General features: G+C 34.3%; 1 protein-coding gene across 2 annotated transcripts in view; it reads left to right on the top strand.

Annotated features, from left to right (window-relative positions):
• The window catches only part of KANSL1L (KAT8 regulatory NSL complex subunit 1 like), a 138,681-nt gene that overhangs the window by 49,656 nt on the left and 75,624 nt on the right, over positions 1 to 13,401 (top strand). For both annotated transcript variants that reach the window (XM_025404300.1, XM_025404299.1), the window contains exons 4-5: positions 8,078 to 8,275; positions 12,693 to 12,814. In XM_025404300.1, the coding sequence (XP_025260085.1) occupies positions 8,078 to 8,275; positions 12,693 to 12,814 (320 nt within the window). The remainder of the gene's footprint in view (positions 1 to 8,077; positions 8,276 to 12,692; positions 12,815 to 13,401) is intronic.

The following is a 13,401-nucleotide window of genomic DNA, read 5'->3' as shown; positions in this document are numbered from 1 at the left end:
TCAGATTCTTTCTCTTTCTGCAGGACTTTTAAAATCATTTTTGTTTATTATTTTGATTCTCTCTGTTGTTGTTGGTTGTCGGTGTGGCAAGAATAAGCCTGAAGGGTATAGTTAAAATCTCATTTTTTCTGAGCCTGCACCTTTTCTTGGAAATGCCCAGTTGCTTTCTAATTTTCCTCATTGGTGCAGTTGTTTTAAAATGTCCTGCTTTTAATATCTGGCTCCCAAAAGGGGAAAAGAGAAAAATGAAGAGAGGATTTATTTTTTTTAAGGGTGCTGGCCCTTTAAATCCCCAGGAAGGCCTTCAGCCAGAGGAGGAGAGAATTGCAATAAAAGGAGGGAGGTACTACAACAATGGTTGTTGGCCTCTTTGTACCTCTGTGATCAAAGGTTACAATCAGTGATCAGAACACAGATCCCTAATCTTTGCAGAGCAGAGTCCTTTTCCCCTACCCTGGCTTATGCAGGCTGTATGTAGATTGCTTCCGAAATATATGAATGACTGCCTGCCATGGGACTAGGAGTGGGGATGGGTAGCTGCTATTGTGCTAAGAGCTAAAATTGATAAAAATTAACTGCACGTTTACTGTCCAAACCTGCCCCTTGAACTTGCAAGTCTTCAGTAAACTCCAGATTTTTGAAATAATGACATTACACAGATTCTGCCAATGAGGTGGTGTCTAGGTGGGGAGACAGATTCCTGGTGCTTCCTGTTCCAGCACATAGAAGTGATAAATATTTGTGGTGATGGATATGCTAATTACCCTGATCTGATCACTATGCATTATATGTATTGAAATATCATTATATATACCATAAATATGTACAATTATTATTTGTCAATTAAAAAATAAAGTAGAAAGAAATAAGAGACATGCATTGATAGGAGTTTTTGACATTTGGGTCTCTGGACACTTAAACTTTGTGTCTTTGTACATCTCAGAATATATTCATTTTACCCTCACTCTTAAATGGTATTTTAGTTTGGTGTTAAATTATAGTTTGACAGTTATTTTCCTTTAGCACTTTAAAGATTTGTTTTATTGTTTTGTTTGATACTGAGGAGGAGTCTACTGTCAATGTGATTGTTTTTCTTTTTTGAGTACTGTCTTTTCTATCTGGTAACTTTTAAGATGTTCTTGTTTAGTTGATGTTCTACATCCTTACTAACAGGTATCAAAGGATTGTCTTTATGTTGCTTGGTACTCAGAGTACACATTTTTAACTGTACAGTTCCCTGGATTTTGACAAATGTTTACTCTTGTAACCGTCACCATGATCATAATGTAGGACGTTTCTATAACCTTCAAAAATTTCACTCCTTCCTTTTTGCAGTCAATCTCTTTCCTTCAGGCTCTTTTCTCTGGCAACCACTAATCTGTTTTCTATTGCTATAGTTTTGCCTTTTCTAGAATTTCATATAAGTCAAATAATAAAACATGTAATCTCTATTTTGCTCTTTCACTTAGCATAATGCTTTTGAGGTTCATCTGTGTTGCTGTATGCATAAGTAATTTTTTCTTTTTTATTGTTGAGCAGTATTCCATTGTAGGATTGTACTATATATAATTTGTTTATCTCTTTCCTAGGTCATGGGAATTTAGGTTGTTTTAGTTTTTGGCTATTATGAATAATGTTGCTGTATATATTCATGTATAAGTCTTTGTGTAGACATGTTTTTGTTTTTTTTTTTCAGAGTCCACGTTTGTTTGTTTTAATTTCTTTTATATTTTTGAGACAGGGCCTTGCTCTGTTGCCCAGGTTGGAGTGCAGTGGCATGATTACGGCTCACCGCAGCCTTGACCTCCCAGGCTCAAGCGATCCTCCCGCCTCAGCTTCCTGGGTAGCTGGGACTCCAAGAATGCACCACCGCAGCTGGCTAATTTTTGTATTTTTGGTGGGGATGGGGTTTCGCCACGTTGCCCAGGCTGGTCTCGAACTCCTGGGCTCAAGCTATCCACCTGCCTCAGGCTCTTAAATTGCTGGGATTACAGGTATGAGCCACTGCAGCCAGCCCAGAGTCCATGTTTAGTCCAAGGTGTTACATCTTTCTTCAATTCTAGCATATTCTCTGCTACTATCATCCAAATAATGCATGTTTGTCAATTTTTTTCTCTTCCATTTTTGTGAAATTCTCATAGGTTGAGAGGTTCAAACAAATTTTTCATGTCTCTTAACCACTCTTTAATGTTTTAATCTCATTTGTCTCTCTGTACCACAAGGAATTCTTTACTGTCTTTTAATTTGCTAATTCTGTCTTTGACCATATTCTGCTTAGACTTTGTCCTGTATATTGGCTTTTATATTGGCTTTTACTTTGTGATAATGCTTTTTATTGATAATTTTTAATTAGGTCGTTTTCAAACCTGTTTAAAAACATAAATGAAAAGGAATAGGTTTCTAGAAATTCAAGACCTTATGAAGTTAGCAAAACTGCCTCTCTCTGCACTTTATATGATAAGAGATAGGATTGAGAAAACCTTTGAATAATAAAGGACAAAAGTGATTTGGAGCTAAAGATCAAACTAAGGATACCATTCTCTGCAAAACCTTTGAGCTGGATAAAATTACACTTAGGGCAGTGGAGGAAGATTAAGAATGTGGATTTTCCATCAGAACTTAATAGCTTATGAGAACCCCCACAAGGAGGCAGAGAAAGAGGGACAGGAGGAAGGAATATGTAGGTAGGTACAGGAGTTAGAGGGTGAAAGAAATATCCTTTGAGAATGCATCAGAGAACTGTGGGTGTGATTGTCAGTACATGGAACTGCCTGAAAACAGATAGATGGGAAGCCTTCTGAGTTTCTGAGTGAGTTGTACCAAAGAAATTATAAGCTTGACCTATAAAAAGCATTTTACTGGCCAAGACTTAAACCAGTCCTTAGGATGCCAACCTTGTATGAACAAGAAGCAGGTTAAGAGCTTTGCAGTTCCTAAAGAAGTCATAAACATTTACTGATATTGCCAAGGAAGGTAATATAAAAGAAAGAAGCTTTATATTTATATTTTTATTACCAACATAAATTTTAAATTTATATTACCAAGGAAGGTAATATAAAAGAAAGAAGCCGGCTGATTCAGGAGCCATAGAGAACAGTGGATGGAAAGAACCCTTTAATAGGAAGCACAAATCAGGGCCTAATTAAGCCATGCCCCTAGGGTAATGGCTTGCCATTACAATATTGGTCCAGCAGAGTGTTAACATTAGTATAGACCAATAGCTGACATATATTTTTTATTCTTTACATTTCCAAGTGGGAATGTTCACTGTGGTCTGTTTTCCCAAAGAATCAATAATACAAATGAGTTCTTATGCATTCTAAATATTGCTAAATATTTATTTGTAACTTTGTTTTTGTGGGAAACAGTATTCTATATGGTCATACTGTAGACATCCTGGAAATAATCTAATATTGAAGGTTGATAGGGATAGACCTTGAAAGAAAAAGCTGAGAAGGGAAGGGATCAGAGCCCTTAAACCATGTAGTTTGCCTAGCCCCACGTTGGGGTCTGCACGTCCACAAAGATTAATAAATTTTAGGCTCTATCTATCATGAGTTTGTATTCTGGTAAGGGAGATAAAACATAATCATTTCAGTATATGTAATATATTCAGTAATACCTGGTTTTTTTTTTTTTTTAAATTATACTTCAAGTAGAATACATGTTTTTATAAGATATTTGGAGTGCCATAGAGAGAATACTTATGGGTAAGAGGGTCAGAGAAAACTTTAAGAGAAGAAAGTGACATCTCAGTATGACTTTGGGGGATGAATGGTAATTTTTTGATGAATCAGTGGAACTAGAGAAAGGCGTTTTTTACAGGTTTGAAGGTGTGAAACAACATGATCATTTTCAGGAATGACAAAGTAGTATGGTATTTAAAGGAGCAGAAAGTATGTGTTATACGAGAAGAGGAAAAGAAGCTAGGAAGTGATGAAGTATGTTTAACACCTTGTAGGAATTAGCGGTGTGGCATCTGTAGGAAGGTAGAAGAAGGACAGACATAAAACCTTAGGCTTACTAGTTCTGTGAGATTTGAGGGAACCACATTCACTAAGTGTTTCCTGATGAAAGTTTCATGTTACATTAGTTACTTTTTCTCATTGTTCACTGTTATCTTTACAGGAGCCTTCAGTTTTTGAAAGCCTTCCCAGTCCTTTCAAGATCACCACATAATCTCTCTTCTTTGATCGGTTTCCTTAAAGGATATAATTTCACACATGTATTTTATAGCAAATAGAGTTCTAAGAATGAGTCCGGTGTAAAACAGTTTAGATATTTCCAAGAAAGTGGGTTTGCAGTTAAATTGATGAATAAGATTTATATTTCAATCTAGACAATCTGATTCATAATCCTTTAACTTGAGAAAGGATATTTTAATATTCTCTATTTTCTAAGCAGTACTGTATACGTCTTGGTTAAATTCTTTTAAAAGTTTCATTGCATGTTTATATAACATCTACTGGAATAAATTGTTTTAAGGAAAGCCGTCTAAACTTCCCTGTAATAATTTATATGGCCTTACCTTTTTCTTAATTCAGGATAAATGTGTATCTGGCCCTTTGTTCCCTTAATAATAGCATTATGTTTATTTTATGGAAAATGCCACAAAATTATGCTATTAGAATACAATGTTTTGGTTATTTTAGTAGTTTCTCATTACATTTATTAGGAATTAAAGTATTTAGTTGTTTATTTATATGCAGCTTAGTTGAGAAGTTATTATGTAAGAAAAACATCACTTTCCTTGCTCTTACAGCTTCTTGAGTTATTGTAAGAAAAAAATTGAGAAGGATGGCCAGTACTGTCTTGAAACAGAACTTTCTGTTTAATGTATTTTAAATGTAAAAAAAAAAAAAAAATTGTTCTCAGTTAAATTAGAGAGAAAGGGAAATGAAAGAGATTGAGGGATGCTGTTTTGTAAATATCCTGTTTAAATAAGTGCTAGTTTGTGCCTTAAGTCAGAAAACACATCATTTGCCCCTTTACCATTCTTCATATGGTCTAAACTCTGCTTAAATTTTTAGAGAAGAAAGCAGTTATTAGCAACATCCTTTGGTGGTTCTTGTGACAGCTTTGTCAACATATTACAGATTCCTGTATTTCCTCTTCTCCTCGCTTCAAACTTTCTAATAAGACAACAGATTCTTCTCACACTCAGAAAAAAATTGAAATATTTTTCTTGGGAGAACACTGGCTATATCAAATGGTTTGTCTCTTAGATTTATTTTGTTAACCTGCAGTAGGGCCTTCCACATTTTAAATTGTACCTTTTGTGTGTTTCAAATTTTTTATTTAAAGTTTTACTTAAAATTAACTTTGGTGAATTTATGTGAATAATAGAGATGTTGCTGAAGTAGTTTTTTTTTCACACAGTATTTTCTCTGTGAAGACCCTGCGTTGTCAAGAGTTGTCTTCTCAGAAACAGTTGATTGGCTTTCATTTTATGCTAGAGTTTTCACTTGTTTCAGTTGTTGTAACTCATTTTTCTAAAAATATTTCATATCTTTCTTATCTATGTTGTTTTGTGTATGAGAATATCATTTTACTGATTTTAAGAACAGAAACTCTCTGCTGTGTCCCCAGAGGATTAAATATTCAACCCTTTCCTCTCCATTCTTGGAAGTGGCGGATCAGAATGGGCCACTCTCCTCACACTCCAAGAGTTTTGTGCAGGGTAGTAGTTTATGGGGGAAGAAGCAGATTATGAAGTTGACTATGAAGGTCTCTCTGGTTGAATTCTAATTTTTTTTTTTTAGAACAGAGTCTCTGTCACCCAGGCTGGAGTGCAGTGGTGCGATCTTGGCTCACTGCAACCTCTGCCTCCTGGGTTCAAGCAATTCTTTTGCCTCAGCCTCCCAAGTAGCTGGGACCAAACGCATGTGCCATGATGCCCGGCTAATTTTTGTACTTTTAGTAGAGACAGGGTTTTGCTATGTTGGCCAGGCTGGTGTTGAACTCCTGGCCTCAAGTGATCCACCTGCCTCAGCCTCCCAAAGTGCTAGGATTACAGGCGTAAACCACCACGCCCTGCCTCCCTGGTTGAATTTTAAAAATAAAGTTCTTTATTAAACTAACTATAGCAGGCTTTCTACTTATAGAAAGGTAGTATTCTAAAGGTTTGGAAATAGAACTTTGAAATTCAGAATAGAATTTTCCCATAGATGCAGATTTATAAATATGGATTATGAAATCAGACTAATGTATACAGACTGAAATCAGACTAATCTATACAGACTGGCCCATAATATAAACTGGAATCAAACCAAAGACAATTGAAGTTAAATTGATAAGGTGGAAACTTGTGTTTCTTTTACATGCAGGTACTTATGAAGAAACCTAGTGAGAGACTTGTAGGAATTTTGAATGGGTACTCTGAAGAGTTTTTCAGATTGATGATACCATATCTATTATATCTAATTTAATTTTTAAAATACCAAACGAAATAAGAACTTTTGAGCATGTTTCTTCAGATTTCTTGACAACCATATTTGTTCATTCTAAGAAAACAGTAATTGGGATCGAGTGGATCCCCTTCTCCTTGGAAAAGTCAGCATGTTAGCACTATTCAAAATACAGATTTTTAAAAAAGTGCATTTAGTACTTTTACAGAAAATGTTGCTACAAAATAATAAAATACACGTATAATACCATAACTGAATATGTGCATTCTAAAGTTATATATTCTCTAAATTATGTAGTGCAAACTAAAACTCATATATAACACATTATTACCTATAGGCAATTTCCATCTTATAAATAAGACTTACGCATGCTATAGATGGCCCACAGCAATCATTTAATTCATTCCATTTTTGAAATAATGAACACTAATATTAATATGTTAGTTATTTTTTATTACAAGAATATAGTATTTTAGCCACATTAAGAGTGTAATACTTTTCCAACTAGCCTATAGGAATTTATTAGCATTTTTCTAATATGTAATATATATTTGAAAAATACATATTATATATTATATTTCAAATATATATTATATATTATTTTTCAAATATATATTATATATTATATATGTAAAACCTGTGTGTCTATATAATATATAATATATGTAATATCAGTATATATATAACAATATCTGTGTATGTTTAATATCTATTATACAGTATATATTACTGTATTATTTTCAGGAGGAAGGGTGGTAGAAGGGATAGGAAGGAAAGAAATTTTACAATGAGAACTATGAAACCATTAAGATCATTCCTTTGCACTCCTTTTTTCTCTTTCTCTGTTGTCTCCATTGCCTCTGAGGAACCTAAAGTTGAGAACAGTTGGAGTGAGGAAGCTGGGGAATGGAGGAGAAAGCCGAGCAAACCAGTTGAGGAATAAGTATGTTTGTGAGTAGGAGGCAGGGAGTACAGAGACAATTTAATCCCTGTTCATTCCCCTAGTTCCTTACATTTGAGAATATACCCCATCAAAGTTGAAAGCTTGTGTCTTTATTATTAACACAGATATCTTGAAAGCAGTGGGAACTTTGGCCTAGAGAGTACTCTTTCTCAGTGGTACAATCCTATCCCTGGTTGCTCAGGCTGACAGCAACAGGGGCAGGGCTCCTTAGGGTGCTCTGAAAGGAGTTAGGATAGAGTTAGATTGTTGTTTGGATGTTTGTAAATTTGGTATTTTAATTTATAAAATTGGGAGTGCTCAAATGTACAGCACAAATAGAAATGCTAGTGACCAAAATATCAGAAGATTCTATCAGGAAATATTCTGATTTCAATCTGAAATGTCCATATTCTGTGTATAATATGCCTTTAATTTTATTTTAATGTCATGCTTTTAATGCCAATAATTAAAACCAATTAGAAAAAAACTGCATGTATTTAAGTTAAGAAAATATTTTACAAGTCCAACCTATCAGCCATATATGTTATTTTAGCTGCACATGTTTTAAACCAGCCAGTTCTTTACAGAGTTAAACTATACTTTCAAGTTTATATTTTCTGAATTCCAAGGGTTAAGAGGAAGCATAGATTCAAGTGCATTGTAGCATTAAAGGTGGTTTAATAATCAGTTTGTTTTCATTTCAACTTTCTCATTGTTTTTTGTCTAGGGGATAGTGGTCCTAGAAGAATGTCAGCTTCCAAAAGACATTTTGAAAAAACAAATGCAATTTGCAGACCAAGCAGCTTCACTAAACATTCTAGGGAATCCTCAGGTTCCCCAAGAGTGTCAAGATCCTGTACCGGAACAAGATTTTGAAATGTCACCAAGCAGCCCTACTTTACTTCTTCGAAACATCGAAAAACAGGTAAAGTCAAAGTAAGGATATCAGTGGTATGAAATGACTTTTCATCAATTTTATAAACTATTCAAATAAACATCATTATATGTGTATCTTCCTGGCATATGGGTTATTAAACTAGGCCATTTGGCATTAAATACAATTAAAATATTTGCCATATGACTGGTTTCCATTATAATACCAATATAATTAAATTTATTTAAATATGATATGTAAAGTAATGGTATTGTTATGGCCATAGGATGATAATTTATTTTTACAGGGATTGGAAAATCTTTTTTGTGACAAAATTGTTTATCATTGGATTTTTTTCAAGGAGAGAGAACAGTGGTACCAGTTAATATGTCTTAATTGGTGTTTGACTAATTTATTGATCAAGATTTTTAGTGAAAGGTAATATTGGAATATGTATTTCTTCATAAAAAATGATTATGTAAATGTAAAGTCGAAAAAGCTCCTAACAATTACTTTGATTCCAAAGCCTTCCTTGATATCTAAATTCTATTGTGGATATCTTGACAAGCTTAATTATTCTGGCCAGTATATCCTATATCTGTCCTTGGAAATTGAACAATTTATTTTGATTTAGACTTTAGTGGCTCTTAAACAAACTCGGTTTCTAGGACTTTTTTACTTTAAAGCTGAGCCATTCTTCACCATAGTTGCATCATTACATTGTTTCTCTGGGAAATGATATAGATTCATGCCTGCCTGCATCTAATTTTCCTGAGTTTTTCTGACATACCAGGAAATAACTAAATACAGGTTACTGTATTGTTCCTGGTAAACCAAAATATGGTATAATTTCTTCCGCCCTGTATTTGTTAAATTTATAATGGCCCAGAGTTTTTCTTAATTGGAATGTATAATCAAGGCACTTATGAATATTTTGTAATTTAGAAAGCTGTTTGGTAATTATCTGATGTCAAATTAGAATGCACTTGACCATATAGGCAGTGATTTAAATTAGTTTTTGTTATATTTCTATATTCCCACTTTCCTCTTTCTTTTCCCTCCCCTCATTCAATAGGATCAAGTTGTTTTGATCCTAGTTCAGTTTGATCCTAGTTGTTTCACATTCTAGAGTAATTTATTTGCTTACTCAGTCAAATCTACTTTCACCATCTTTAGGTCACTACTTATTCATTGGAAATTCATTGGAAATTGTAATCTGATTAAATTAATTCTAAGATTTTTCATTTCTAAAAGATTTCTTGTACTTTTTCCTTTCTCCTTGGTATCCCCAGTTTTCTTAGGTTGGACCTGAGATGACATCAGAACTGCCTAATTTGCGGATCCTAGTTCAGAATGAAATTGTGGAGCCCTTTGTTAAAAAGTTATGAATTTAAAGACAGTGACAGTAGAGCACTAAGCAAGCATAGCCCCCATCTGCGCTCAGCCTGGTGCACAGGTTGCATGCCCATGAAGCTGGCCCTGGGTAGCATTTTAGGTCTCATTGCTGATGAACTGTCAGGGGTCTTTGATAGTATAAGGAACCAAGAGTTGTGAGAGCAGTAATGGCTCCATGTAAGGAGAGCAGAAGAAAAAGATTCAGAAAGGGCAGCAGCAATTACTTGTAGAGGTTGTTAATAAATTGCCTATGAACAAGTCATTTGTTCTTGAAATGTGGTAATAATGATTTTTATAGGCCAAGTTTTAAAAGCTTAAGTTGTTTCTAAATACTTGTTGGCCAGGCATGGTAGCTCATGCCTGTAATCCCAGCACTTTGGGAGGCCAAGGTGGGCAGATCACTTGAACCCAAGAGTTTGAGACCAGGCTGGGCAACACAGGGAGACCCCGTCTCTACCAAAAATACGAAAATTAGCTGGCCTTGGTGGCACACACCTGTAGTCCCAGCTACTCAGAAGGTTGAGGTAGAAGGATCACTTAAGCCCAGGTGGCAGAGATTGCAGTAAGCCAGATGGCACCACTGCACTCTAACCTGGACGACAGAACTAGACACTATCTGAAACAAACAAAAAAACTTGTTGCAGAAGATAGTCTAGGAGTGAGTTAAGTGGTAGGGATAGCAAGCCCATTATTATGCATGGTTTTCTTAGGATAATCTACTGATATGTAACTGTTCACTCATAATCTTTCAACTTGACTAAAGTAGTTTTGTTAGAGTTGGAAGTTAACATATAAAGGCAATATTGAGTTGTAGACTGTCATTTAAAAAATAACTTATTGATTCATAGTATTAATACATGCTCGCATTGTTAGATAATATATAGTTCATAAATTGAAAAGTATTAATACCTTATTTTTAGTACTTTAGGTCAGCTGTTCGCAGCATTTTTGGCATGAGGGACTGGTTTTGTGGAAGACAGTTTTTCCACAGGGTGGGGGTGGGGGAATGGTTTTGAGATGAAACTGTTCCGCCTCAGATCATCAGGCATTAGAGTCTTATAAGGAGCAGCAACCTAGATCCCTTGCACGTGGATTTCACAGTATGGTTCGAGCTCCTATGAGAATCTAATGCTGTGGGTGGTCTGACAGGAGGCGGAGCTCAGGTGGTAATTCTTGCTGGCCTTCTGCCCACCTCCTGCTCCGCAGCCTGGTTTCTAACAGGCCATGGACAGGGACCCATCAGTAGCCCGGGGGTTGGGGACTTCTGCTTTAGGTGATTTAAAATGAATTTGCTACTGGTGTATTTACATTATAAATCTTGTTAAAAGTAGCTAGTGTTTTAACTTACAGTTGATTAGTTTTTGTTTTCAGAGTTCAAATTATGCTTCTCTTAATTTTACTTTTCTCATTCACATTTTCTCTGTGACTTTTCTATTCCCTGTATTCCCCATATGACTCAGGTATGCGAGATTTTATTGGGCCAGAGTAGGCTGATTCTTAGGGTAAAGATAGGGATTGTAATTTCCCCCTTCCTGGCCCATTATTCACATATATCCAACTAGCGACTTCCAGTGGCTTAAAAGATTTTAGATGATGTTTTTTGGAGGTGGAACAATCGCAGGAGTGTTTTAGTGTTTCCAATCAGAAGATATGAGATACTTCAGAATTTATTTGCATGACTAAACTAATGATTACTTGCTAAATGGATGAAGAATCCATTTCTATTGGTGATTTTAAAAATGAGCTTTAATCTAAAAACTGAGTAATAATTTTTAAAATGACATCATTAGGTGCATATTATCTTGAAAATAAATGATGAAAACATTTCAAGGTCTTTCTCATGAAAGACTTTTTGAAGGGATGAAATATTAGTCTTTTTTATATTATTTAGTCTCATTTCTAATAGCATGTTATTAGTTTCATACAAATGATGCATTCTAAACTAATTATTCCATATACCCCTTTATTTCACAATAGAGTATCTTGCAGTATTGAAAATGTTGAACTACGTCTGTATGTTTTAAAAAGTTAGTCACACTATATTAAGTAGGAAAACTAGGTTTTAAAAAATTGATGTAGCCTGATTTAATTAAAAGTATATGTGTGCATGTTGAATGTACACTCATGTTTACATATACTCAGGAAACTTAGTCTGGAGGGAGAAATATATACCTAAATGTTAGCTCTGGTTTTCTCTTTGAAGTATGATTACAGATGACTCTCTTTTCATTTTTAAAATGTCTGTATATTTTCCAGTTCTTCTATGATGAATTACGGGTGTAATGAAAATAGTTGTCATTCTTTTGTAGAAATGTACTATTCCTTTTTATGTGGCCTTTGCTTATTATAATTGTGATTGTTTGAGAATAATATTTATGCATATTATAATAATTTAATATTTATTGCATATATTTAAGTTTGGGACAAATGTCAGTGAAATCTTAGGTGCTAAAAAAAAAAAAACCCTGATATTTTTGAATTAGGAAAAATATTGAGAAACAGTGTGCTGTTAGATTTAGGCCTGAATTTGAATCCTAGTTCTGTTTCATACCAACTTTATAGCCCTTGATCAAGCTACTTAATCTTTTTTTCTTTGCTAGAATTTACTCATCTGTACTGGTATTAATAATAGTGATGTCAATACCTCTATTACTATCTTCTTTGCTGGTTAGTTGTAAAGATTAGAAATATTCTATGTGTGGTGCCTGATATAATGCCTGGCACATAGTAGGCACTTAATAAATTGTATCTGTGATTTTTAATTATTAATTTTCCTGCCTCAAGGGAAATATTATATAAAGGCTGTTAGCTGGGTTCAAATGTGTTAGATGATGGGATGGGTAGATGAAGGAACTATAATAAAAAAAGGATATGGAAAAGAATGTGTAATTAAAGTATAGATTTATTTGTAATAAATGGAAAAATCAGTTGTATAAATTGTCTGTCTAATAAAATGTTTACTGAAATAAAAACGCGTGTCATGAGACGTTAAGCATTAATTGGCACTATACATGTGAGCTTTAACTCACATTTCTTGCTTAGCAGTAGTAAAAGGTTGACTGTTTCCTTGCAGAGTGCACAGTTGACTGAGATCATCAACAGTTTGATTGCCCCTCTCAACTTGTCCCCAACTTCATCACCCCTCTCTTCCAAATCCTGTAGCCATAAATGTCTGGCTAATGGCATTTGCAGGAGGTAGGTATCAATGGGATAGCTTAGCTTTTAAATTTGACTTTGCCTATTTCATCTTACTTTGATTTTGTTTTGACATTTTAAGTATTATAGTTACTTTTTTTTAATACATTAGGGACTACTAGAGTACAATCAGTATACCATGGATACATTTTTTGATAATATTAAATTTACACAATTAAGGTAATGATAAATCTAGGAATGAGGGAGAAAGATTTCCGGGAAGTTTCATAATGTTTCTTAAAAAAAGAATAGCAGTGATAACATTTGCTATAGAAGTACTGCCTTATTTACGATACCTTCCATTTTGTAGCTTTTGTATTCTTGAGCTCCATGCTGTCCTTGCAATGCATTTTGAAGAGAAAAGACCCTAGATATAATTTAGGCACAGAAGATTGGTAGCTGTCACCCATTAGATTCAGCTTAAGTTTTAATCATTTTGTATTTTAGCTTTATATAAGGTAAATTTTTATCTGACTATAATTAATAACTCCGATAATTATTAGCAATTTATCTGTGTTATATTAGCAAAAATTTATATTCTATGAATCCTAATCCTTTTTTGGGACAAGCATTTGTTCTACTTTATT

The sequence above is a fragment of the Theropithecus gelada genome, chromosome 12 (assembly GCF_003255815.1).
Source record: "Theropithecus gelada isolate Dixy chromosome 12, Tgel_1.0, whole genome shotgun sequence".
Taxonomy (NCBI): Eukaryota; Metazoa; Chordata; class Mammalia; order Primates; family Cercopithecidae; genus Theropithecus; species Theropithecus gelada.
The sequence above is the reverse complement of the archived record's forward strand: the minus strand, read 5'-3'. Positions and strand labels throughout refer to the sequence as shown.